This window comes from Paraphaeosphaeria sporulosa (genome assembly GCF_001642045.1).
Source record: "Paraphaeosphaeria sporulosa strain AP3s5-JAC2a unplaced genomic scaffold CC84scaffold_1, whole genome shotgun sequence".
Classification (NCBI taxonomy): domain Eukaryota; kingdom Fungi; phylum Ascomycota; class Dothideomycetes; order Pleosporales; family Didymosphaeriaceae; genus Paraphaeosphaeria; species Paraphaeosphaeria sporulosa.
The window spans coordinates 5,281,974-5,307,073 of record NW_017253360.1 but is presented as its reverse complement, the minus strand read 5'-3'; the positions used below and the strand labels follow the sequence as shown (position 1 = coordinate 5,307,073).

At 57.0% G+C, this 25,100-nt stretch overlaps 11 protein-coding genes and 1 non-coding gene across 12 annotated transcripts; 7 read left to right on the top strand and 5 right to left on the bottom strand.

The window, feature by feature from the left end:
* Window positions 1-93: 93 nt before the first annotated feature.
* CC84DRAFT_1136511 (C/H/G cyclin) lies at window positions 94-1,423 on the top strand (the record flags this gene model as incomplete). Its single annotated transcript, XM_018176104.1, has 3 exons — window positions 94-605; window positions 650-856; window positions 903-1,423. Exons 1-3 carry the CDS (start codon window positions 446-448, stop codon window positions 1,421-1,423), a joined length of 888 nt encoding a protein of 295 aa, XP_018043519.1. The 5' UTR covers window positions 94-445.
* A 1,194-nt stretch (window positions 1,424-2,617) lies between these two features.
* CC84DRAFT_1074449 (uncharacterized protein) lies at window positions 2,618-4,164 on the top strand (the record flags this gene model as incomplete). The annotated part of the gene is made up of 2 exons (XM_018173699.1): window positions 2,618-3,181; window positions 3,253-4,164. Coding segments are annotated over 2 exons (1,476 nt in total), but the record flags the coding sequence as incomplete, so codon positions are not given.
* Window positions 4,165-4,362: 198 nt separating this feature from the next.
* Window positions 4,363-5,538, top strand: CC84DRAFT_184283 (uncharacterized protein). Its single transcript, XM_018185495.1, has one exon. The coding sequence runs from the start codon at window positions 4,629-4,631 to the stop codon at window positions 5,379-5,381; it is 753 nt and encodes a 250-aa protein (XP_018043517.1). The 5' UTR covers window positions 4,363-4,628; the 3' UTR covers window positions 5,382-5,538.
* Window positions 5,539-6,237: 699 nt separating this feature from the next.
* CC84DRAFT_1183594 (uncharacterized protein) lies at window positions 6,238-6,885 on the top strand (the record flags this gene model as incomplete). The annotated part of the gene is made up of 2 exons (XM_018180697.1): window positions 6,238-6,501; window positions 6,583-6,885. 2 exons carry the CDS (start codon window positions 6,238-6,240, stop codon window positions 6,883-6,885), a joined length of 567 nt encoding a protein of 188 aa, XP_018043516.1.
* A 589-nt stretch (window positions 6,886-7,474) lies between these two features.
* On the bottom strand, window positions 7,475-8,397 carry CC84DRAFT_183811 (uncharacterized protein). Its single transcript, XM_018185494.1, has 2 exons — window positions 7,541-8,397; window positions 7,475-7,484 (listed from the first exon to the last, which is right to left on the bottom strand). The coding sequence occupies exon 1, from the start codon at window positions 8,270-8,272 to the stop codon at window positions 7,772-7,774; it is 501 nt and encodes a 166-aa protein (XP_018043515.1). The 5' UTR covers window positions 8,273-8,397; the 3' UTR covers window positions 7,475-7,484; window positions 7,541-7,771.
* Window positions 8,398-8,849: 452 nt separating this feature from the next.
* Window positions 8,850-9,517, top strand: CC84DRAFT_183663 (uncharacterized protein). Its single transcript, XM_018185493.1, has 3 exons — window positions 8,850-9,055; window positions 9,175-9,287; window positions 9,369-9,517. Exons 1-3 carry the CDS (start codon window positions 8,947-8,949, stop codon window positions 9,465-9,467), a joined length of 321 nt encoding a protein of 106 aa, XP_018043514.1. The 5' UTR covers window positions 8,850-8,946; the 3' UTR covers window positions 9,468-9,517.
* Window positions 9,518-10,132: 615 nt separating this feature from the next.
* CC84DRAFT_183567 (peroxysomal citrate synthase) lies at window positions 10,133-11,817 on the top strand. Its single transcript, XM_018185492.1, has one exon. The coding sequence runs from the start codon at window positions 10,242-10,244 to the stop codon at window positions 11,730-11,732; it is 1,491 nt and encodes a 496-aa protein (XP_018043513.1). The 5' UTR covers window positions 10,133-10,241; the 3' UTR covers window positions 11,733-11,817.
* A 401-nt stretch (window positions 11,818-12,218) lies between these two features.
* CC84DRAFT_t6 lies at window positions 12,219-12,317 on the bottom strand. Its single transcript has one exon. It is a non-coding gene; the product is annotated as a tRNA-Pro (tRNA).
* Window positions 12,318-12,756: 439 nt separating this feature from the next.
* On the bottom strand, window positions 12,757-12,951 carry CC84DRAFT_1079851 (uncharacterized protein; the record flags this gene model as incomplete). The annotated part of the gene is made up of 1 exon (XM_018173863.1): window positions 12,757-12,951. A coding segment is annotated over one exon (195 nt), but the record flags the coding sequence as incomplete, so codon positions are not given.
* A 1,842-nt stretch (window positions 12,952-14,793) lies between these two features.
* CC84DRAFT_181681 (uncharacterized protein) lies at window positions 14,794-16,358 on the bottom strand. Its single transcript, XM_018185487.1, has 2 exons — window positions 15,951-16,358; window positions 14,794-15,844 (listed from the first exon to the last, which is right to left on the bottom strand). Exons 1-2 carry the CDS (start codon window positions 16,217-16,219, stop codon window positions 14,986-14,988), a joined length of 1,128 nt encoding a protein of 375 aa, XP_018043511.1. The 5' UTR covers window positions 16,220-16,358; the 3' UTR covers window positions 14,794-14,985.
* Window positions 16,359-16,753: 395 nt separating this feature from the next.
* CC84DRAFT_1183592 (uncharacterized protein) lies at window positions 16,754-21,249 on the bottom strand (the record flags this gene model as incomplete). Its single annotated transcript, XM_018180696.1, has 7 exons — window positions 16,754-16,882; window positions 16,957-17,679; window positions 19,031-19,944; window positions 19,993-20,370; window positions 20,487-20,688; window positions 20,736-20,937; window positions 20,987-21,249. The coding sequence occupies 7 exons, from the start codon at window positions 21,247-21,249 to the stop codon at window positions 16,754-16,756; spliced, it is 2,811 nt and encodes a 936-aa protein (XP_018043510.1).
* Window positions 21,250-21,881: 632 nt separating this feature from the next.
* CC84DRAFT_1160358 (uncharacterized protein) lies at window positions 21,882-22,477 on the top strand. Its single transcript, XM_018177480.1, has one exon. The coding sequence runs from the start codon at window positions 21,922-21,924 to the stop codon at window positions 22,366-22,368; it is 447 nt and encodes a 148-aa protein (XP_018043509.1). The 5' UTR covers window positions 21,882-21,921; the 3' UTR covers window positions 22,369-22,477.
* Window positions 22,478-25,100: the final 2,623 nt, after the last annotated feature.

Here is a 25,100-nt window from a genome sequence, read left to right as displayed (position 1 = left end):
CTGCTATGATGTCGAGCTTGAGGATCCGGCTAGGAAGGAAGCGTGCCCACCTCGGAAGGAGCCCGGAGCTAGGGCGCCCATGTTCAACACCAACAACCTCGATCACCACCGCCTCGTTTGCAGCTTAGTCAATCGCCGCTCGTTTCGTTCGTCGCATTGCAGCTTCAGTTCAATAGCGCCGCTATATCGTCGTTGCGTTTGTGCATTCTTTTGCATACTGAATCACCTGCTTCTCCCGCCTCGGGCTTACCCACATACCTCGATAATCCTCAAGGGATATTCCGCAACATTCATCCTGACTCGGTGCTTCCCCATATCGGTAGCGGTGACAATAACTTCAAACTGATTCGACTTTTTTCGCAACCTTGGCCCACTCTCAGTGCAGCCTTGTTATAGGGGGCCGTAGGCACCATCAACTCGCACCTTAATTCATAGTCACAACAACATGGCGTCTAGCTACTGGGAATCGACACAGAAGAAGTTCTGGACCTTTACAAAGCCGCAGCTAGCTCTTGAGCGGAAACGGCTGGAGGACTCGGAACGAAATGTGGTCAATATGTACCCCGTGCCGGACAGACGGCATCTGAGCATATATTTCTATCATCGTAGGCCGCATACTCTTTTCAAAGGCTCAACTAAGTTGTGATAGAACTATCAAAAATGGCACGACCGCTGGGGATCCGTCAACAGGCACTAGCAACCGCACAAGTTTATGTCCGACGCTTCTACGTAAAAGTAGAGATCCGTCGGACCAACCCGGCACTCGTCCTGGCCACAGCTCTATACTTGGCGTGCAAGATGGAGGAGTGTCCGCAGCACATCAGGATGGTGCTAGCAGAAGCTCGCCACTGTTGGGGTATGGATCTTCTGGATTTACCAGCTCCCACCTAACCAGTAGACAGATACCTCCTTCAACGACATCTCTAAAATTGGCGAATGCGAATTCACCTTGATCTCGGAAATGAACTCTCAACTCATCATTCACCACCCGTACCGCAGCCTAGCTGAACTACAAAGCCAATTCCAACTCACGCAGGAGGAAAACTCACTGGCATGGTCAATCATCAACGACCACTATCTGACAGACCTTCCGCTTCTACATGCTCCTCACGTAATCGCCATTACTGCAATGTTCCTGGCGGTTGTCCTCAAGCCTACCCAAGGAGGACTCCAAGTACACGCTGCAGGCGTTGCGAGTGCACTGCAAGCACTAGGCAACGCTCGCGGCGGCACAGGACAAGGCATGCAAAACCGAGTCCAGAAGCTGGTCGACTGGCTGGCCGAAAGCACCGTCGACATCGAGGCTGTCGTGGAGTGCACGCAAGAGCTCATATCGCTGTACGAAATCTGGGATTCATACGCGGAGAAAACCTGCAAGGATCAGATTGCGAAATTCGTAAAGGCCAGAGGACTGGACAAGTGATGTCAAGTTGTGGTCGTGTTCCGATAAGCTCGGGCTTCGGAGGTTTGGGCAATGGGCCCGCCGCACGATGATGAAATCTGACGGGGATGCGGTGCTGCGGTCTGCTCAATAAGCAGCGGAGGACTGCGAGACAGAAGTCGGAGCGGAGGACCCATTTGTGACTTGGACCCTGGTTCCAATGTCCTGCGCACAAGTTGAGCGCTACCATGGGCGACTCGAGGATCGCTAACATGGCCTAACCATCCGGACACTCAGTACCCTCATGTTGGCTCTACGCGGTGTCTCGATACCCCCAATTACAAACGAGGATAGACGCGAAAATACAAATCGAGAACACACACCGCCATATCCTATTGATGGCACGCCTACAATCACCGATCCCACTTGTCGTCAATACTGGGTTGCCATGCCACCGCTGTGCAGTCAACTAGGTGCTGACAAGTTAGGCGCGGCTGACCACCAAATGCGTTCTGGGACAGGGCTCAGGCTCGCTAGCGCAGCAGGTACAACATCAGCACCGCACGCTCCCGGAAGCAGCATCAGTACAAAATTCGGGTCACATGAACAGCCTTTGTAAGAGGCGAAACAGCCATCAGCATACGAGGGCTTCAGCAAAACGCAACACTCTACTTGGCGACTTGTGGAGAGGCAAGGCAGAAAACCTACATCTCTTGGCATGCTGTTCTCAACACCATACCTGGATAGGTGAGCCACGACCACATCATTCCATCAATCCAACAACGAGAATTTCACGGGCGTTACAAGATTGAGGCAAAACTTTAGACTGGCCAGCATGGCAACCCACTGTAGGCTCAAATGGAGTCATGCACTGAGAAGGAAGACAATTGTCCTGCTCAGTAAGCGATTCCAATGGTTCTCATTCCCAAGTAAGGAGTGCTGAGGTCAGTAATGATCAAGCGAAGTCACTCCCAGCTGACTCTTTGGCCTCAAGTGGAAGACAACAAACGCCATAGTTGGACAGTGGTGAGCCCTAGATCCATATTGAGCAATCTGCCACGCCACAGCGTCCAACCAGAAGGCATGTAGCTCTGGAAGAGAGCCTTCCGCCCGGAATCAAAAAGAGATGGCTTCTCCAACACCCGCAATTCCTCGGACGGCATTACTTACGTGTCAATCATGCCGCTAGCAATGATGAAATTAGGCTTTGCACTTAGTCTTGTCAGCCTCGCCAACAGTGCTTGCTTAAGCACCGGTAACCAAGACAGCATCAACCAGCTGCTACAGCAAGGCGGCGCAAACACCATTGTATCTCTCTGTCCTGGGTCTACCATCTCCATCACCGATTCCATCGTCTTCACCGCCCCCGGCCAGGAAATTTCCACCCAAGGCTACCCCACAGACACCGCCAGAGCCACCATCATCATCCTACCCGGCAGCTCCGTCTCAGCCGCCATCCGCGGCAACTGGCAAGACGGTGTCAAAGTCCTGAACGTCCAGATCGACGGCAACCGTCCCAATGCCGGACTCTATACGGGCCCGGGTGCAGACGCCCTGCTCGAAATGGGTGGCGGGACGACAGACCAGACGGTCTCTCACGTCGTAGCTAAAAACACAAGGAGCTGGAGCTGCATGCACTTCATCGGGTCCGGGCAGGAAGACAATCCGTGCCGCAATGCGAATATCACGTTCAACACCGTCGGGCCGTGTGGTGACGAGGGGCACGATGCAGATGGTAATGCGCTGTGGGCTGATGGGATGAGCATCGAGTGCGTGACGTCCACTGTCACAGACAACACCGTAAGCCCCTTCCAGCTCAGCCTGTCACCCGCAAACTCGCTCCATTCCAGTACTGACCGGCTGATACACAGATCACCGCGCCCACCGACGGCGGCATCGTAATCTTCGGCGCGCCGGGCTCCCACTTCCTCCGCAACACCATCACCTCTCCTTCCACCGCCCTCGGCTTCGGCGCCATCAACATGGTGGACCCTACCTACGGCGGCAACTACTCCAACGTGGTCGTCGCCGACAACACCATCGTGGGCGTTGCACCTGGGTTCTTCAACCTCGGCATCGGCATCGGGTCCCAGATCTGGTCGAACCCGCACTACGAGCCCACGAACTTTGGGCCCACGACGGTAAGCAACAATGTCTTCCGCGGCGCCATCGGGTTCAGTGTGGTGGTGAACGGGTGGGAGGGGGGCTTGACGGCACAGGGGAACGACGTGGGAGGAGTGCATGCGCCGAGCAGCGACACAGCGGATGCGTCGGGCTGCGGCGCGCAGCAGCAGGCCTCGTTCGCTGCGAGCGAGCAGCTCATCGTGTATGCACCGGGTGTCCGCGGCCCGTCGAGCATCCAGGAAGAGTTTGTGCGCATCCCGAATAACGGGAGCAACTGGCTGTGCTTGGCACACCCTCTCCCCTCACAGCGCTCCTTCGCTCCGCAGAGCCTGTTCGTCACAGCGCAGCAGTCGACGGTCGTCGACCTCGGCGGTTTCCACGTGCAGTTTCAGGGCGATGGGAATCTCGTTGGGCTCGATACTACAGGGGCAGCGTGGACGCCGCGGTGGGCGACGAGCACGTCGTCTGCTGCTTGTGGGGAGGAGGGGGAGGACTGTCTGCTTGCGTGGGGCGCAGATGGGAATTTCGTGCTGTATGATGCGAATGGGCCGTTCTATGACAGTGGGACGAGCGGGAGGGGTGCGGAGTTGACGTTCTATAACAGGGCGCCTTGGGTTGCGATTACGGATGCCGCAGGGAAGCAGATATGGAAGGTTGGCGGTTGAGGGGGGATGTACGCCCTGCTACCATCGTCCATGGATCCAGGAAGACGGGTCCGGGGATGGAGTGGGTGAGCGGGACTTCGGACTGCAGAGGGCGGTTCATTGTTGTCGTGTGGCTTCTTTCATACGGTAGCCGACATAAGAACTGGACTCTGGCGCGCAACTGACCCTGTTCCAACTCACTCTACAATACCTATATGCAATTGTAAGCTAACAATCCACCGTGGGTGTCCACATGTAGCCCGTTGCCAGAATCCTGATTCTCAAAATACCCGCAGCAGTAGGTAGGTACATGGTCGGCGTTTGGCGTTTGAGATCGATACGAGGCATGTCCATCTCTCTTAGTCCTCCAAAGAGACTTGCATGCAATGTCTCCTGTATACATGCTCCGGGGTAGCCCTGGAGTCTGAGGGGCGCTGGCGACCAGAGCTAAGCGCGGCTGACCACCGCCTGCGCCAGGCATGCATGTCGCTGCTCAACAAAATCGCCTATCGACCAGACAAGACACATTGTCCTCCGTGCACATCAGCACCTTGGGTTCCCCACGGTGCCGTCAATGCATGGTGGCTCAGGTCAACAAGCGATTGCCAAGGTCCATGCGCGCGAGCTTGGCCCGGGGCAGTGGTGGCTCGCAGAGCGGGAGGACCGAGGACACTGGCGAGCGCGAGCACCACCGACGCACGATCGGGGTGCTAAATATGGCGCAGGCAGGGCGCTTGCGCGATTGGGCGGGCGCTGGTGTCCTGCATTCTCCTGCCCCTCATGTGTGGCATGTGGCAGGTTCCGGGCGGTCGCACGCAGCGTCGTTGCGCACCCACGGGCACAGAGGGCTGGGGAGAGGCCGGCAGCGTCTCGAAGGCTCCAGGCGCGGGCTGACTGCGTCCAACCACAGCGGCAGGCCAGGCGGGTGCAAGTCGAGGGCCCTCGCCCCGCCATCTGTCGCCCGCCACTGGGGGCCGCAGCGGCTGCGTGACCTCATGGGCCAGTGGAGCGGCGCAACAGCCAGCGCAGCGCGGCATTCCAGAACAGTCGGGTGCCTGCTGCAACGAGGAACGATGCGCAATCGCCAGGGACGCCGGCAGCCCCAGAGCCAGCCAACGAGGCACTGCTGCGCTACGGGTAGCGCTCGCGGAGCAGCGCTGCAGCCGAGCGGCCGGACATGTGCGACGGACTCGAGCAGAGCGGGCGTCGCGGTGCAGCGCTCTGTCGATTGATGCGAGGGCAGTGGGATGCGCTGTCGGTGGGGTGCTCTGCGCGTGAGCGAGCCCCTGCAGCGGGCCACTGAGGGCGTGCCGTGGGAGAGGCGGTCAGGGCGATCGTGTGGTCACGATGCCCGCCCTCGTCCTGGCACGCCGAGCAGCCGCTACAACCTGCTAGCTTCGCGGCCTGCATGAAGTGTTTGGCAGCTTGCGCCTCCTTTGAGACACGAGGCTGGCAGGGGTCCGTCCGCTGCGCTGCTCGCCGTGCGCTCTCCCGATGCGGCGCGGCGTCGTGGAGGGCTCGCGGCAGAAGCGCAGCCGCCGCGCAGGCTAGGTCGTGGTGTCGTCCGCACTGTGCGCTCACGCTGAGGACAGGCGCCGGCGGAGAGTGCAGCAGCGTGGACACGGAGTCCTGCTGGTGGTGCGTTCCGTGCGTTCCTAGCCACGGCGCTCAGGGCAGCCCGCGGTCGAGGTGCAGCCGAGCCAGCCCGCTGTGGCATGGCGCGGATGGTGGGTCGCTCATCTTGCCACCGCCGGCCTGCCCAATGGCTGCCCTCTGCCGCCCATCCACAAAAGCGCAAGAGCGTCCGGCCGCTCCTGCCCTCCTCTTTCGCCCGCCGCCTTTCAGCTCTCCATATCGCATCGCTTCTCTGCACACTCTGCCCGACTTCGCTCTCCATCCGCACTCCTCCTACAACGTGTGCGCTCGCATCCCTCTCGCAACCCGACCCGCCTGCCGACCGCCGCTGCTTACCGCTGCATCCGACCAGCCGACGCCCCTTCTTTGTTTTGGGCGGCATTCTCAGCGTCCCTCCTCACCGACAATCGGCCCTCATCGCTCGTCCACCACGCACCCTCTCCCATCGCAACCATGTTTAGCTACGGAGCGCAACACCATCAACCACACCTCAACGCCCACAACAACCACAGCCACCATGGTGGCCGGTCGCGGAGGGCGCCCCGGATCTCGGCGGCGCAGCACAACAAGCAGTTCCGCCAAGTGCGGACCCCAAAAGAGTTTGTTGTAGAGCCCCCGACCCTGCTCGCCTTCCGCCGCGACTTCGAGGCCGCACGGTCGTTCGATCTCGAGGACGACGAGCTCTTCTGCCCGTTCCACCTGCTCACCGAGGATGATGTAAGTGCCATGACGCTTCCGGTCGGCCATCTTCGCCACCCTATGTCATCGGTCGAGCTCGCGCTGACGCTGGACGAACAGCTCCAGTCCATCCACTCCTCTGGCTCCGACCGCTCGTCGCTGTCGAGCGGCTCGCCCGAACAGTCGCCGCTGCAGCACCAGCTCCAGCCCACCCCGTCCTTTGTCCTATCTTCTGCGCCTAATCCCTACACCCCGGCTTCCTTCCAGTCGAGTAATTCTTCCCAAACCAAGCTCCACCAGCCACTAGCTCAGCGCACCCGCAATGCCATCCCCATCGTCGACCCCTCCACGCGTGCTGTTGCTAGCCCACCGCCGTCTGTCTCGCCAAACCGACAGATGCAGCAGCAGTTCCGCCGCTGGTAGTGGCCCGGCTGGCACGAGGCCAGACGCATTATTCGGAGTGCATTGCGCCGTGCGTTCGTTGCTGGACTAGTGGCTAATCCCGCATGCTTGCCCCTCAAGCTTGCCCATTGGAATCTAATTCTCTTCTCCCGATATCCTCCGGAGGATCACCCGTCTATACTATCGGCTCTCCTTGTACAAATCTACGATATCTCCTTCGACATATTGGGTATACCACTCGGCACGGTCGACGGCGTTGCAACTAGCGAAAACGCATCATTTCGGATAGAGCGCTTCTGGCATTTTGTGTCTCCTGCGCTACGCATTATGGCGGAATTGCACTAACATAACCACGGTGTTCTGGATCGCATTTTTTTGGTTTCTAAAGACTTTACCCTTTTTAAAGAGAAAAATTTCGAGTTACAGATATAGGTGTTCTGTAGCGTTTCGCTTCCTGCTCACGGCGGGTAGATTTCCTATGTGTGGGTTTCGGATGCTATGCTGGGAATACCACGGAGAAAGCTGGGTGTTATTGTGCGGTGCGTGCGTTGCGTGGTTCGGTGCTGGTGCGTTGGTGTCGCTTCTGGTCTGGTCATTTGGGTCGGCGAAGTTCTCAAGGTCTGGTGCATATGTCCACATGTTTGCGGGTCTGGTCTGTCTCTTGATACTACTGTACGGCAAGGCACACGGCTGGGATGATTCACGTCAATCGCGTGTTGGTGTTTTCTTGTTTCCTACTTTCACTCTTGTCGTCTTTCACTTTTCTGTATGAAGAGCCGATACACTGCGGAGTTTTAGTTGAGCGTCGGGAGCGATGTTTTCGGCGCACTTTGGCTCTTGCGGAGCAGGCATACTTTACACGCCTCGTCCAGTCTTCGGTTGAAGCTAGGCGGGGGCAGTGAATTGGTTAGAGAATCGCAACTTCTTCGTGTTCAACACTGCCCTCCTGCATGTCTGCGTGGCAAGCAAGTTCACCACTGCGCCGAACAACAACACCATCACCAACAACAAAACACCCCTCACCGCGCCAGTCCTGTACGGACTGCGCTTGCGACGCCCTACCCCGCCCTGTGTGCACTCGTTTCGTCGCAGAGGCAGGGGGGGTTTCAGCTCGTTTCGTGGCGCGCCAGTCGCACTCGCCCACACCCACCACTGCGAGCACCGTCTTGGCGTTTGTATTTCTTTCAATACATACGCTTGGGGAAATACAATACCTGGCTGTGCGTGTTTGACGGGGCTCAGGCGGGTGAGGTAAGAAGGGTTTCTGTTGGACTTGGGGAAGGCGGAGGGACGTTGGACGGGCGTTGGAAAGCGTGGGATGTGCGTATGTAGGTGCGACGTTGTGGCGTGTGGAGAGCGTGGAGTAGCCATGTGGAGGTAGAGCGGAGGTTGAGTAGGCTGTCGTCATGGCAGGATTGGGATTTGTTGTGGGAGGTGGTTGAGTCTACTGGCGCTCCAAGGGGTGCTACGGTGCGTTCGTTGCACACGTCTGCTGGCATGGGTAGTCTAGTTTCTACCGACTATTGGGCTTTTGGGGCTACGTTCTGGTGGTGCGTTTGCAAATCACAGCGTGGACTAGATGAGGTCGGTGGTTAGTGTTTACCAGCAGTGACCAGCGGTGGCCGAAGTATGCATCTATTACTGGCGTGTGGTTCACCATGCCACCGTCATTCCCAACGCACTGTACACCACCCTGTACCCATTTTCTGTGCCCGAGTTAGCAATCCTCGTGCCATCACTCGCCGCTACCTCGGACGATCCCATGCTTGCAATTGCCGCGTTGTGAATGGCTCACCTCGCTCGGGAGCTTGGGCGCACCAAAGCATCATTGACGTCATTCTCGCAAAGCTCCATCATCACCACACCTCGGTTCTACCTACCCATTGAGCGTGCCCATTGCGTCCTTTCCCTTCCTCCACCAGCTCCATCACAAAGTCATCTTCCAATTGCAATTTATCCCGCAAAGTAATCAAGAAAGCCCTCGCATACATCCCCCGGCGAATATACTGAGTCCTTCCCGCCCCGCGAAAACCTCCGAGCCACCTTTCGAACACCGAAGTTTAGAAGACGCAAAGCAAGAAAATGTCCGCTTTCCGAGCCCTAGCCGCGCGCCGCGCTCCCTTCGCTCTCGCTCAGCGCGCGCCCTTCCACGCCTCTGCTATGCGCGCTGCGGGCAAGGAGTCGCATCTCCGTACGTCCGGGCGTTCCGCCTCCCAGTCCCTCTGTTGCGCTCTCAGCTAGGAGAGAAGCGCAATCCGTGATGTGATTCCGGATTCAATGGATAGATCAGCCACGCTAACATACGTACAGACGACGAGAGTCGCGCTGCGGAGGTGCAGAGTCACAAGGAGGAGCAGCAGCAGAAGCGGAAGGAGGGCAAGGGCCACTGGGAGGAGAGTCTTGCGAGTGACTCGGAGAGCATTGTACGTCTACCTTCCTTGTGGCTTGGGCGCATTGAGAAGCGCTGCCGACTTTGATTGATATACATGCTAATCAGAGAGCAGGTCAAGGCGGATCGCGGCGAGGTGGAGACGAGCCCCGAGTCGATTAAGAAGCTGCAGGAGGAGACGGCCAAGGTTGCGGGGGACAAGTCGCGCTCATAAATGTCGATTAGATGTTAGCACTGTGAAAATAGGTTGATTGTGTGCGAGGGGGGAAATTTGCATGGCTGGGTAGAGGTATTGCGTTGTGTATCACCATGTTCAATTCAAAAGTCCAAAGTTGTTTCGTTGATTTGATGTTTGTCGCATGCGAAGAGGGGCCTGTGGTCTTTGTGTTCGTAATGGTGGATGGCTGATAGCCTGCAGGCACATGTGCCATACCGCTACACAAGAAGTCCCGGGAGGCTGCAAGACGCCCTTGATCGCCTTTCCACCAGATGTCCACATCCACGCCGGCTAAAAGTGGAACCCAACAGACTTTCCGATTAGCAGCCTCGAAAACTTGTTGAGCCCTTGGTCACAGCGCCCGGTCATCCGTAGAGATAAGCGCGGCCGGTATGCGACCTGTTCAATATATCGGGCGGCTTCCTCGGCGCGATACCAGACCTCGGCATTGGGTGGAGCCTCACGTCACGTGGTCTCATCTCTGTCCACATGCTCAACAAATCTCTCCCTTGCTCCATCGCAGAGCATATCCTTTGTATCTCATCTTTGCGTAGGTCTTGATTCAGAAGTCGTGTAGGGCTACGGTGTATCGCGTATTTTCCGGCGGTTTTGAGCTTAGCTGTAAGAGCAAGGACGAGAGCGCAGATTTACGTCGACGACAGCAGTGGGCACGGTGATTCTGTCTCTATATAGACACCCACGGCTTTGAGTCTTGTCGGATCGACCAGCGCGCCATCACTCCCAGGCTCGGCTCTTGACCCCTTCTCCATAATGGCCGTCCACAAAAACACTCCGCGGCAGTCCCTCACGGTCGTCGACAACCGCACCGGAAAGTCCTACGAGCTGCCCATCACGCACAACTCCGTCCTGGCCACCGACATCAAGAAGATAAAAGCTGAGCCCTCGCCCACGGACACTGCCGAAGATGAGACCAAACAGGGCCTCCGCGTGTACGACCCCGCCTACATGAACACGGCGGTCGTCCAGAGCAAAATTACGTACATTAATGGTTTGGAGGGGATCCTGAGATACCGTGGGTACCCTATCGAACAGCTGGTTCAGAAGAGCAATTTTCTGGAGACGGCGTATTTGCTTATCTACGGGGAGTTGCCTACGGAGCCGCAGTACGCAGATTGGCAGAGCGAAGTCGGCCAGCACACATTCGTGCACACAGACATCGAGGGCCTGCTGAAGAGCTTCCGCTATGATTCCCACCCCATGAGCATGCTGACCGCGGGCTTTGCCGCCTTGGGTGCCTTCGCTCCAGAAGCCAACCCCTCGCTCCGCGGGCAGAAGCTATACACAGCTGCTGCGAGCGGCGACATGGAGAGCCTCAAGGTCCTCGACAAGCAGATCCTGCGGATTCTCGGAAAAGCGCCCACCCTCGCCGCAGCCTCGTACCGCATGCGCCAGGGCCGCCCGTTCAATCGCCCCGCCCAGGGACTCTCCTACACGGGCAACTTTCTCCACCTGCTGGACACGCTGAGCGACGCCGGGAAGCCGTACACGCCGCACCCCGTCCTCGAGAAAGCCCTCGACGCCCTCTTCATCATCCACGCCGACCACGAAGTAAACTGCTCCACGGCCACGGTTCTGCAAGTCGGCTCCTCGCTGGTCGACCCCTACTCCGTCGTCGCGGCCGGGTGCGCAGCGCTCTACGGCCCCTCCCACGGCGGCGCCTCGGAGAGCGCAATCCGCATGCTCATGGAGATCGGCTCCCCGGAAAACGTCCCCGCCTTCATGAAAGACGTCGAGGCCCGCAAGCGCGTGCTCGTCGGATTCGGGCACCGCGTGTACAAGAACGTGGACCCCCGCTCCACCGCGATCCGGCAGCTGGCCGAGGACGTGTTCAAAGTCACCGGCCGCAACAAGCTGCTCGACACGGCGCTGGAGCTCGCGCGGTACGCGCGCGAGAGCGACTTCATGCGTTCCCGGAACTTGTATCCCAACGTCGACTTCTACTCCGGCCTGATCTACCAGGCGATGGGCTTCCCGCTCGACTTTTACCCCGTGCTGTTTGCCGTGCCGCGGTGTGTGGGGTGGCTCGCGCATTGGCGGCAGCAGATGCTTACGCCGTCGGGTGTCAAGATCTGGCGGCCGCGACAGCTGTATGTGGGGTCTGGAGAGAGGGAGTATGTTGAGGCGAGGGAGAGAGAGAGGAAGGAGGGCGCCACGGTGTTTGATGCTCCGGTGCAGGTTCACCATGGGGGAGATAGCAAGAGGAATTTGCTTGCGGTTGGGAGGGTAAGAGCGAGGTTGTAGAGGGTGGAACTGTGTGGTTGTGTTGTGTTGATATTTGACGTGAGAGCTTTTTGAGTGGCGTGATGAGTGCGTTTGTAGGTTTTGTCGTGTATTTCCTATCTGGATTAGAAAATGGCATTATAGACCGAATAGCTGATTAGTTGGCATGGCCAGGAGAAGGATGAAATCACATGCAGTTCGTCCGTGTGGCATGGCGTGGCCCTGCTTCTCTAAGAGCAAGCATTCCGAAGCGCAGTATTCGTTGTCGAACAGCTCGTGATATGCCTGTTCCTGCACTCTATCCCGGGAGTACAAGACGGACGCCAAATTTGCACAAGGCATGGAACGAGTTTTGACTATAGTCTCACTAACAACCTCATACTCTGGACCACAATGCTATACCCCTGTTACTTCACTTGATTGCCTTCCACTACAGAACCAAAAGAAAAGACTACGTCGTGGGAAACGAGTCTAGAATCCAAGGCAAAAGATTTCGCAAAAAAGAACGGGTCTTACCGCGATTCGAACGCGGGGCCTCTCGCAAATGTGCTCAGGTGTTGATCACGTGATCCCTAAGCGAGAATCATACCACTAGACCATAAGACCGGATCTCTTATTATTTGATGTCAAAATTAAGAAAAATTATTTTATATAGGCTTAAAAACGAGTCAAAGATCACTTCACATAGGTTTGAAAACGAGAAGACGGGGGCGGGGGCAACCCCTGGGCTAGCCAAAAAAAAAAAACCCGAATCCCAGACCGTTAGAAATTTTCAAGACGACGAATGAGAGCTAAACCATCAAAAAAAAGCCGTGAAAGTAACATTAAGGAGCTATAAACTATAAAGATGGAATCCTGTAATGTCGAGTAGAGTAATAGAGCAGAGAAGAGAAGAAGAAAAAAAAAAAAAGGGTATCCCACCAGTACACCACCTCGCAGTCAAAGGATCTCAAACCCTCCCGCCCTTTCCTTCGCCGCGCTCCCCCTTCCTCCTTGGAGCCGGCCCGCCCCCATCTGCTACTCTCCCATCTTGCCCTGAAATCGTTCATCCGACAGTCCTCCCCCCATTCGCCGCAATGAAGTCATACACCGTGAACCGCGTCAAGCACCTAAACATCCTCTTGCCCCCGACACTCCACAGCCCCCTGCTGCACTGGATATCGTGGTTGGGGAAGGGGATGCAGTTCCCGTACACGTTCCCGTCGAGGCCAATCATATCCCAGTTCCTGTTCTTATAGATTGCTGGAAGCGTGTCAGCGTCAGCGGATCCAACGTCAGTACCGCACACGTTCACTTGGTCGGATGCAGTACGTCTTGCCGGATGCGGAGAAACAGGGTAAGAGGGGAAGACACCAAGGGTTTGACTTACTCCAGTGGAACCTTGCGCGATCCGCGGCGAGAAAGTTCATCTCCAGCCTGTTCACATTGCTGGGGTTGTTCCAGTAGTAGCACTGGTCCGGGGGCTCGCAGACAACGCCGGAGTCGTGGGACACATCTTCGCTGTCCAGAACGCGGTACATGTCTGTTTTGGTCACACAACCCGTCAGTGCGTGCTTGGAGGGATGGAGGAGGGAAGAGGGATGGTTACCATGGCTGTCCATGACCTGTCCACAATCGGGGTCGTTCTCGAACATCATCCACTGGAAGGATGCCTGAGAGTCCCAAGACTGGTTGTCCTGGACTTGGTAGATGTCGAAATTGGCATGCACCAGGCCTGCGAGAACAGCCATCCCCATGGTGACAAGACCGGCCTTCATCGTTGCGGTTGGTGGTGGGTGCGGAGTAGACGGGTGCGGAGTAGATGATTGCGGATGGGGAAGTGAAGTGCTGCGGATCCGAGGTGCACCGAGTTGTCGAACTGAAGTGAAGTGTCGTTCTCGCTGCTGGTGTCTCTACCTCCATTCCAACCCGCCTCTTTATACCTCTCCTCGCACACTTCCAATCCCCATTTTGCTACTCATTTCCACCGCCTCGCTCTTCTTCCCACCCCAGACTTCCTCCCACCATCTCGCTACACACGCAGCGATCACATTGCCCGTATCCACCTCCACCATGTTGAAGCATTGATACTATCATCCTCCTCCACCGCCCTATCGCGCGTGACGGCACCTACCGCCCCTGTATCGACCAAATCCTCAGAGTATACGAGCATACGCATTGATGCTCTGGCAGTACACAGACAGGCGCAACGTCGGTCTCATTCACGCCAAGGCTCTCCAACATCTCCACAACGTCGAAGCATTGATACGCCCCAGCCCACGCCCCAGAGTCCCCGTGCACTCGAGCTCCCCCCGCAGCGTCTTACTCTCCTTGGCGCCGTAGTCAACCGGCGTCTCGTTGTCTCCAAGCACCGCTTCCACTGCAGAGCCTGGGCACGACTAATCCTTCGTCAATTCACCCTACTCCAATGGAGCGTCGTTCCGGGCACGAGTCCAGATCCGGCCGCTGGCTTCCAGAACACGAACTGGTACTTCGCGTCAACGATGTGAAAACTCACCGTGACATCACGTTGTGGCACCGTTGTAGGTGCAACGGCATGTCCCGCCGCCGGTGCATGCCCCAGCATCTCAGTCAAGACTCGTCCAAGGTAAGCAAAATGTTAAGAGATCAATGCGCCTGCTCGTGTACATCTTACGTCGCTTGGCAGGGTCGTGACTGTAGCTGACATGTCTTGGCGGGGCGTCGAACCGCGCGAGAAGGCTTGCCAAGTCTCACCATCACACAACCACAGACGTTCCACATCTACAAACACGAGGCACTCTTTAGATTTACGGTGAGACTGACGGGCACATGATCTGGACTCGAGGCAGACACGCCACCTCGACAATATCATACAGCAAGGCGAGCAGAAGTACAGTTTTTGATGGTCATTACAAATTACCCAACCCATTAATGCGGCGCAATTACCACTATCAGCCAGCTATTACCCGGTCTCCCATAACAAAAAGATCAAAACAATAACAGAGGGGTATCTCAAACCCAGTTCAAACCCAACCTTCGCCAAAAACACGCCGCAAACTCAAACGAAAGAAATAGAGAAACAGGGCAACCACACGAACCGCTATGCAAGCCTAAGACCGACAGACTTCCCGAACAGATAACACTGCCAAAGGGCATTCGCGTCGTGGAATCCGAAATCCCAAGGAGAAAGATAAGTGGAGCGGTACGTCGTTGTGAGTATATTTTCCCCGGACCCATCCCTCTCGACGAGAGCCGGCGCCATCCACTGAAACTCCGTCATGAGCCCACGGTCGACGTTGATATCCTCCACCCACTACGGAGGGGACCACATCGCCGTGGAGGAATCCGAGGTGTTTGAGAACTCACTCAGATCTGTCTGGACTCGCAGCCCAGTCGGGAGCCGCGCTCGTCGTGCAGCTTGTGGTAACAGAAGCTCCAGTTGCTGCTCAGCCGGCGCCGCGTTCGCATTTTCTGGCCTGGGATGAGCGGACTGCCGGGAGGGAGGCGAGATCTGGATCTTTGGAGCACGTGGTCGGCGTGCCTGCTTGAAAAGCGACTTGTACCAGGGACTGTTTACATGGCCACCCCGTAGCCCTATGACTTGGTGTTCAGTTAGTCGAGTTGAACAGACGCAGCCATCTTCACATGTGCACCGTGACGATGGTGGAGGAGGTGGGACGGAGGAAGTACGAAAACGGTCTCTTCTTGTGATTGGCAGAGGGAAGGTGCCAGACCGAGGCCGAGGACTTGTCCATGCATAATCGCATTGTGGTGGATCGACACGCGAATCTCCAGCAGTTGACCCTGATGCTCTATGCAGAATGGCAGTTGCCGGTGGCGAAAGCGACTGAGGTGTCCGCGTTGCTGGACGTTGGGCAGGTTCGAATACTGGTTCGCATAAAATGGGCGGATTAGCATTCGTTGGTAATATGGATCGCTGATGTAACTGTGAGATGGATCGCGGATCACATTGTATTTGCGACCTGTAACGCTGTGCATAGGGACTTGGTATGAGCCCAACTTCGCTTGCGTCTGCAGTGCGCCGCTGACCAGGCAATTGACGTAGCAGTGGACTAGGCGTATGTGGCAGCGATTGCAGAGCAGAAGGTTGTGGTATGTTTAGCGGTTCAGGCATCCATATCTGTTGAGAAGAGGTTGGTATCGCGGATTGCCTAAAGTACGGATATAAAGTCAGTGTGAGTCAAGACAGGATGCCATCTGTCTCGATTTGAATGCGAAAAGCAAGACACATTGAGCTTGTCCCGGTGGTTTACTTACTGCACAGCTGTTGCCGGTCGTTGCGGAGAAGCCTGAACAATCGGCCTTGTTGGCCGAAAATATTCTAGTGGTAACAGACCAACGCCCTCAGAGAGACGGGCGGCATTTCGTACTTTCATCTCCTCTAGAATCTTGATCGATTCCATCAGAGAACCGGGGTTGTGTTGGAATTCGTCCAGTTCCCATCCCATCGCTTGTTTCTGTGCAGGGTGAATGAACTTTCCGGCCTTCTCCTTCGCAGTAACCCAATCCATGGGAGCTCTCGACATCTGATCATTTTCGAATATGGTAGCCCAACCCAACGGTGCTCGCCTTGGAGGGTCACTCCCCTGGTTTGTCGGTACTTTTGGCAGATCTATGTCTAGTGGTCTTGGTGGAGGCAGGGTGCACTCGACGGAGGGACCAGCCTCGGATGCCCGGCCAGCAACACCTTTACCTTTATCAACCTGTTGTTGATTTGGACTTGAGGGGAGCGTGGGTACATCTGGGGGCAACGAGCCAGCGTCTGACCGCGGAGGGAAATAATGAGTTGGACCTCCAATAGTTCTCAGTTTACCTCGACAATAAGGTTCACGCGGAGGTGGTGAAGGAGTTGGCTCCCTGGACGCGACTGGAGATGGTTCCGGGTGTTGTCCACGGCGGCACAAATTCCGGGTGATCCAAGGCAAGCAGTAGCTCTGTAGCGAATAGTTACTGCGATAACCTACTTCATCTGGGCGGCGGAATTTCTAATCGAGCAACCAGATGACATCCTCGCCAGTCTTGGTGGGATCGCGAAAGGTTCGCAGTGGTTCAATGAGGGACTACTCAAACACCATTGCAACCAGTACATGTTTGGCGTCGTAGTTCCAGAAGGGGTGCGACTCAAGAGGTTGGTGTTCGTCGATGATCTTGCCGCCGTAGACAACGCGGATAGTGATGAATGGATTGAGCTGTGCAAAACATTAGCGCGAGTTGCGTGGTTCTGCGCTCCTCCCATGCGCGTAGTGATTGATGGACGACTCACCCCAGCTTTAGCTTTCAGCTTCGTGACCAGACTTCCGACACGTTCTCCCTTCTTGATGACGATCCTGTAATCCTTGCCGGTGGAGCTCAGTCTGCACAGGACCTTGACCTCTTCCCCCAGTTCCTCAACCTCAACCTCTTTGTCGTCCTCCTCGCCGACACTGCCAGCCTCATCTTTGAGATCCTCTTCTTCCACGAGGCCATCAGGCTCAATTACAATCCATTCAGGCACCCTATACCATTCACCGCGTTTGTCAAATATCCCCCGCCACAGCATGCCATTCGGACAGGTGCACTCAGTCACGTCTAGGAGCACCTGAGCTTCCCGCAAGTCGCCAGCTTGCAGAGACTGCACCATACTCCGCAGTGCAGCCCAGATCTCAGTGGACCCTGTGGTGCGCGTATCCCACCAGTCGTTCCGCTCTTTTTCAAGCCGTTGGCGAGTCCATTGTCCACTCATACTCTGGCTGAGTGGCGGGACATGGTTTCTGTGACTGCCCACGGTGGGCGAAGCGAGCGTCTTAGGCAGCTTGGAGCGATGCGCAGGGTCGATGGGCTTTATGGGTATGTTCGGCCTGTTCTCAGCGACAGGATGCGAGGCCGAGCCTCGAGGTGAAGTTACGGCGGAGGCATTAGGCGGCGTGGGGTTGTTTATGTTGCGCTGAGAAGCACTGGGTTGGTTGGCGAGCGCGTCGCCGCTGTCGGGTCGGGAGAAGCAGCAACCCTATGAAAGTATTAGCATGAGCTTGCAGCGACGCGCATGGTGTATCGCGTGTCCACGGTAGCACAAGCGCGTGCGCGCGAACACGTCCAAGTGGTCGTCAATGTCTCGGGAACAAGGCCTGCGTACAGCAGCAGGTCCACTCGCGCTCCTGCGTCATTCCACGCTCTTGTCACGGTCACGCCTCGCAGTGCGAGACACGCCCATGCACCATAGACACTCCAGGGTGGCGATGCTCACTCACCATGGTTTCACCTCCTCGTCCGCAACAGAATGCGCGCACACGACGCAAACGAAAGGCTCTATGACGGCCAATGAATACACATTAAGAGCGATGTAGGAACGAGCGCGCGCGCAAATGCAAGAACAGCGATGGCACCCGAAGAGCGTGAGGAAGAAGAGGCGAGGCTGTGCAGCGGCTGCGGGGAAGTTGCAGCTTCTGAGGGCAAGTCTCGAGATGGGAACGGCAGGCGCGACCAGTTGACCAGGATAGTACGCGTGGCACCACACCACCAGCCAGAGCGGGAAGCCGCACCCCTCTTGTACCTCTCACACGAGCAGCCACGGCAAACTCTGGCCCTCGATCGAGACGCCCGCTAACGCATCGCCCGCCCCAATCGAGTGGCGCGACGTTGCGTGACGAGATGTCAAATGCGCTGTCCGCTGGTCGTGACTTGCTGGGCGCGCCCCACTGAGTCGCCGTCCGCTACCTGCACCACCCCATGACCGTCGGATTCCGTGATTTCATGTCTGCACTCTCGCAAAAATCACGCACCGTCCAAACCCGCCAGACTTCTCTGCAACAAAAAAGCATCCATTTTCTATTAGAGATTATTAGGTGCAGGGTGCCCTAGTGGCCGCTCGTGCTCGCCTCATAAGACTGCACGCAGGGTATCAGGGGTATTGCGCGATAAACGACCATAGTAAACGACAGCCAGAACCAAACAGACATTGGTATCAAAAGGAGATAAAACAAGTGCAGAGTGGTATCAATCTAGACAAAAAGCCGTGGACATAAGCACCGCATAGGCAACACACACATGATCCTTCCAACCAAACATGTCAATGCCGCAGGCAGATCTTGTTCCACAAAGAGAACGAGTGAACATGAGTTGGTCGAACGGGAGCCGGGTATATAGGAAAAGAAACGTGCAGGGGAGCGCGGTCCCAGACTGGCACCAAGGTGGAGTCCGGGGGGTATTTTGGGGGGTAGGCGTGCGGTCAAACAAGCGAGGAACGCTTGACTTGCTTTTCCGTCATTCCATCATGGCTGTCGTGGACGTATGAGGGATCTTCCCACCATACTTTATGCAGTGGCAGAGACCTGTGGCGTGCTTTTGGAGTCCTGCCCTACTGCGACAGCCTCCGGAGCGACGTCGCCAATGGTGGCGGGCTCGGTGGCAGTGGCAGCAGGGACATCGGTGGTAGCCTTGGTCTCCTCGGCGATGGGAGCGACCTCGGTCTTCTCCTCCTTGGGCTCGGTGGCCTCCTCAACCTTGGCGGCCGGGGTGGTCTCCTTCTCCTTCTTGGGCTTGCCGGCCTTGCTGGCGGCGCGGAAAAGACCGCCGAAGCCGCCCTTGCCCTCACCCTCCTTCTTGCTGCCGAGGGCACCGAAGATGGAGCCACGCTTCTTCTCCTTGGTGGCAGGCGCGGCAGTAGCAGCCTCAGTGGTAGGCTCAGCAACAGCAGCCTCCTCCTTGGGAGCCTCGGTGGTGGGCTCAACAGCGGCGGGAGCACCAACAGCGGGGGTCTCCTCGATCTTGGGGGCCTCCTCAGTCTTGGGAAGCTCGGGGGCCTTCTCCGTGGCGGGGGACTTGGCCTTCTCCTTGTTGCTGAGGAACTTGCCGAAAGAGAACGACTTACTCTCCTTGTGGGGAGTGGTGGCAGCAGGCTTGGTCTCCTTGGGCTCCTCAAGCTTGAGGGCCTCGGTGGTGCTCTCGAGAGGAGCGGTCTCAACGGGAGCGACCGGAGGGAGGACAGGAGCAGTCTCAGTAGTCGCAGGCTCGTCGACCTTGGGGGCTTCGGCAGCAGCCTCAGGCTCCTTGGCGGGGACAGCGGGGACGAGATCAGCCTCCTTCTTCTCGTGGGTAGGGCTCTTCAACTTCTCAACGAAGTTGCCGAAGATGGAGCCACGCTTGGTGGGCTTGGGCTTCTCCTCAACCTTCTTCTCCTCGACGGGAACGACGGGAGCAGTCTCCTCGGTCTTCTTCTCCTCGACAGGGGGGATCTCAGAGGTGATGACAGGAGCAGTTACGGGAGCAACGGCGGCTTTTCATATTAGCATTGGATGCGCAATAGCTGGAGAAAAAAACTTACCCTCAGTGGCGGGCTCAGCAACAGCAGGAGTAGCCTCCTCTGCCTTCTCCTCCTTCTTCTCCTCTTTCTCGATCTTCTTCTCCTCCTTCTTTTCTTCGACCTTCTCCTCGGCCTTGTCCTTCTTTCCAAGGAGACCACCGAAGATGGAGGCACGCTTTCCGCGGGAGACGGAGCGGCTCTTGCTCTTGGCGGCCTTCTTGCGCTTCTTCTCCTCATCGGAAGAGCTAGAGGAAGAAGATCCGGCGCGGGCAGTAGCAGCAGTCTCCTCGGCAACGGCTGCGGTAGAAGCCTCACCCTCCGCGGGCTTAGGTGTGACCTCGGTGCTCTTCTTGGGGGTGGAGCCGGCGGCAACGGTAGGAGCTAGCGTAGCGGGCTTGCCTGTGGGGCGTGTCAGTGCGCTGCATTGCGGGAACAAGCGAATGCAACCCCTTTCACATCGCGACGCGATGCGACGCGTCGAGAGTTGGAAGGAAAATGAAATTTGCACAACTTACCGAGCTTGGAGAGCTCCTCCTTGTAGGACTCGTTGGCGACAATAGTGTCCTTGGACGCCTTGGCCTCCTCAATGGCCTTCTCAACGGCGACGAACCAGCCATTGCGCTCAGCGACAGTGTGAGCCTCGAAAGTGTGCTTGCCGCCGTGGAGCTTGAAGTGGAAAGCGACGGCGCCGTCCTTGGCGAGCTCGGTAGCATCGGCCTTTGCAGGTTAGCTGATGATGACCAGATCCCTTTTGGAATGCTTACCAGCTTCAAGGCACCAGCGGGGTTGGACTTCTCGTCGGCATGCTTGACGAAGAAGAGCAGTCCCTTGCCGGTGACGCTGGACCAGGCGGCAGTAGGGTGCGCAACCTCGGCCTTCTCGCCCCGCAGGTAGGCGCTCAGGCTGGAGATGGGAACAGCGGCCTCCTCGCCGAACCAGAAGTACTTCTTGGAGAAGCGGAACGCGCTATCAACTGTCAGCTGCCGTGGCACTATGTCAGCGCAATCGCACTCACTTCTTGAGGCCAGGGGCCTTGTAGCCGAGAGCACCGCTGTAGATGGGCTCAACGGGCTTCTCCTCCTTCTTCTCCTCGACGGGGGCGGCAGCAGCAGCCTCACCCTCGGTCTTGGGAGTCTCCTCTACGGGCGCCGCAGCCTCGACAGGCTTCTCCTCGGTCGCGGGGGCAGCAGTGGAGGCGGCGGTCTCGGAAGCAGTAGCCTCCTGGAGGGGAGCAGACTGCTGGGGCTCAACGAGCGGGTGCTGAACAGCGGCGGACATGTTTGCAGATACGGCGCGTTGCTGTGGAATTGTGGGTAGGGCGACGGTGGCACACGAGATGAGATAGCAACGACGTGGGGGTGAGACAAGCTCGGGTGAATTACAAAGGTATACGGAAAGAAGATTGCTCTGTGCCGGCAGGTGGCAGCTTCGGCGGAGAAGGCTCGAATGTGAGGCGAGCAAACGTGGAGAGTAGAGAATGAGGAAGGAACAGCACGCCACGAAAGGGCTGGGAGAGTTTTAAGGTGCGAGGGTTGGTTGCTAGGGGCGCTGCAGGGATGTACCGAAATTTGTCTTTCGCAGCACGTCCATTGCAGCCGCCGCAGACCCGCTCGCTGTATCACGCCTGGCCCTCGCGCCGTCGAATGAACGCGACTCAACTGCGTTATGCACTGCGCGGGCCCGCTGAAACATGCATAGCGGCCTTTGTTACGAGTGCGCGCCCTTCACCGTGGGCTGCTCGCAAGCCTTGTTGACTGTCTGTTGACTTGGATGCGGAGCCGGCAGCGGCGGGCTCGAACACGACAAGAACAGGACGCAGCCTGCATCCACCGCGGCGCCGGTGCTGATAATGCTGCCTCGCATCCCGCCGCACTTGATCGCCTGACCTTCCCCTCCGCGCCCATCCAACGGTTCAACCTCTCGTCACCAAGGTTTGTCCCCTCACGAGACATGGAAAACGGCGGCCACTGCCGCTCTTCCACCGCATTCGATGCCGATATCTTGTTTGCTTGCGGCGGAGCCCCTGCCATTGGTGGTGTGCTGCCCCCCGCAGCACATTGTATCATTCTGCAGAAACCCTCGCCATCCCATACGTACTCTGCCTGGCTGGGCGCAGCTCTCTATCTGCGCATCGAGCAGCACAGGAACGAGGGGCGCGCTGCCTGCCTCTCTCTGTCTCCAGGTCCTAGCCCACCCCGACAGCGTCCCTTCTCTTCGGCGGGCTCTTCTGCCGGCGTGCAACACCAAAGCTCTTTATCCCAACCATCGCCAGCCTTTGCACAACTCCAGCCTGCCTCGTCGTCGACCATGTCAGGCGGCCCAAGCTCGCTGCTAGACCCGCCTAGCGCTGCCTCGACGGCGAATTGCGGGCTTTGGTGGGCGCCGATCCCCGTTTAGGGCTCGAGACCCTTGCGCGCCCAGCATGGCATGAGCATGGGTCCAGTCGTGCCAAACTGCCCGCCATCACGAGAGCGGCCTCCGTCTGGTCTAGCTGACGCCTGCGGACCCATTGCCGGCCATATTTCCGCCCACAGTCTCAAACTTTGCATTGTGAGCGCCTTGGAGTCGCACACACGCATGGCGGGGGCAGCAGAGCGCTCTGTCAAGCTGCGTAGCACGGCGTTGCTGGTGAACGCTGGCCACACGCACGGCCTGCACAACACAGCATGGGTGCAGAACCGTCTGAGCATCGAGCCCGCCATGCCTAATAGAGGTACTTCAGTAACGCATGGACGCGGATGCTCATGAACCTTGGCCGATGCCTTCGGCTGATCTAGCGCTATGTACCATGCGAGGCGCCTCACGTGAAAAGGGGGCGGTCAACCGTACCTACCTTCAGATTCTTCATGTTGGACGGACGGGCCAGAGCCCTGGCTCAGCTTGCCACAACTTTGATGACACGGGCGTGTCAGATCCACTCGCCACCTCCACGCCCAACAGAAGATCAAACACCAAGTTCTTCCTCGTTTTGTGTCTTCATCTCCTCACGCGCTTCGCACGGCTCCCCATCGATAACAGCCGCTGAAGATCCCCCTAGAATCTCCAGCTAGCCAATCTCCGCGCGCGGTCACCGCGGTGCACACCGCCACAGATCAGACCCCCGACGAAAACTCGAGCCCTGTCGACGTTACGGGTCGGCGCATTGGATGGCGAACATCATTGTAACTCTTCCCACCTGAGCTTATGCACATGATGAGCGCGATCGGCCTCAACGTCTGAATCCCTCACGCGTGGCCGTCTAATGCCTGCGACAAATTTTCTTCCAAAATGCTACTAACGAGGAACTCGGCTGTTTACATCCAGTACGAGATGATTAACAGCAATCAGGGATCGCTTGCCGAGCCTTTAGGTCGGAAGTGTGTACTAATGCTCGGTTCTAATCGCTTTAATAGTAAGCCTCTTCAATAGATCTTCGTAACTGTGAGTCAAGAAGAACTGCGGGGCAAGTTGCGATGTGTCTGTATCGCCGAGTGCGGACCAGGTGCTACTGGGGAACGGAGTGCAGCAATCGTTCATCATACGCGGATGCTGCATTCAAAATTCTGCTCGCCACAATCCATCTCGCAGACTGTTTCTCCGTATGCTGATAGTGTTATACGCGTTCGCCCAATGAACCCCAAACAGAGCGTCCCAGTGATTAACGTTTCATCGTGCCCGCGGACATTGGTGGCTTCGGTGGCTGCGCTACCTTACCAAAACCCTCCACCAATTACCACAGCAAAGCAAGCAATCGACGCGATGAAACAGCGGCGTCCATCGCTCCATCTCCGAGCACTTCCCTTGGCAGATCCGCCGATTCTGCTGTCGTCGAAATAAGCTCAAGCCTCGCGGCTGCGAGATGGGAGCGATGGTTGCTTCCTTCCTCTTCTGGCACAGCGTGACAACGTCACTCTTACTATCCCGCCTCGTCCACTGTGGGTTCGAAACATGATAGCATAGCAATGTCTCTGCACTCTTCTCAACTGCGTTTGGCATGGTTGAAACTGAGAAGTTGATGTTCATGCGGCCCCGTCAGAGACGGACGGCCCGTTTCGCCTTCCTCCAACACGCCGCGCTCGCAGCCAAGGCAGGAACGACACCCAGCACATGGTTCTTCCCCAACTTTTTCTTTGCTGCCGGTCCTTGTAATATTCTCCAACCTATAACAATACATTCCGTCCTCGCTCGCTTGGGCATCGTGGGTGGACGAGGGTACCCGCTCTTACCTTCACCGCAGCGTCGTAACTCGGTCTCCACCTTATCGACAAGATGCCGCTGTTGGTGCTGGCAGCGAAGCAACAGTGCATAGGGGGAATGGATGCAGATGGGACCTCGCACTCTTGATATCTGCATACGTCATATCATTCGCGTCTCAGGGTCAATGGTCAGTATTTTTAGGTGTCATGAGTACGAATAGATTGTAGAAATACACTTGCTAAAGAACAACCATTGCACAGCCACTTAGCACAACGCTGCAATGATATTCTAAGACTAAGAGAAAAGACATGCATACCAAATCATCTATTCATCAAGAAGATGAAGTCCTCACTGCCTGAACCGCTCCGACCAATGGAATAATCGTTCCTCACTCGCTTCTCCTAATAATCTCAAAGGCTCCTCCCACCATCTCATGCTCTTCTTCTCGCTGACTCTCTTTTCGCCGATCCGCAGCCATCTGCAGCAGCTGTGGTCGGACCGCTGGACCGCTTTCAGTCCAGCTCCACAGGTCGATTGCTCGCTCTTTGACTGTCAAGCCATCGTTTCTCGTTCGGGCTTCCAAACTAGCGCCAGCGAGTATGAGTTTCATAGCAAGCTCCGTATTACCTTCGTGCACCGCCATATGGAGTGGCGTCCATCCTTTCTCGTCGGCATGATTCACGTTAGCTCCGGCCTTGACAAGTATGTGGATGATTGCAAGGTTCTGCGTACAGCAGAGGGGCGTCCAGTTCTTCTCGTCTACGGCCTCGATCGTGGAGCAGTTGGTCAACGTGAGCAAAGCGTCTGCTGCGCGAGCGAGACCGTAGTTGGCGGCTATGTGTAGCGGTGTTCGCTTCTTTGACGCAATGGCTGCGGAGTCGGCACCTCGCTCGAGCAACACGAGTGAAATATCCTCTTTCCCGTTGACAAGAGCGCAGTGCAGGGGTCGATCC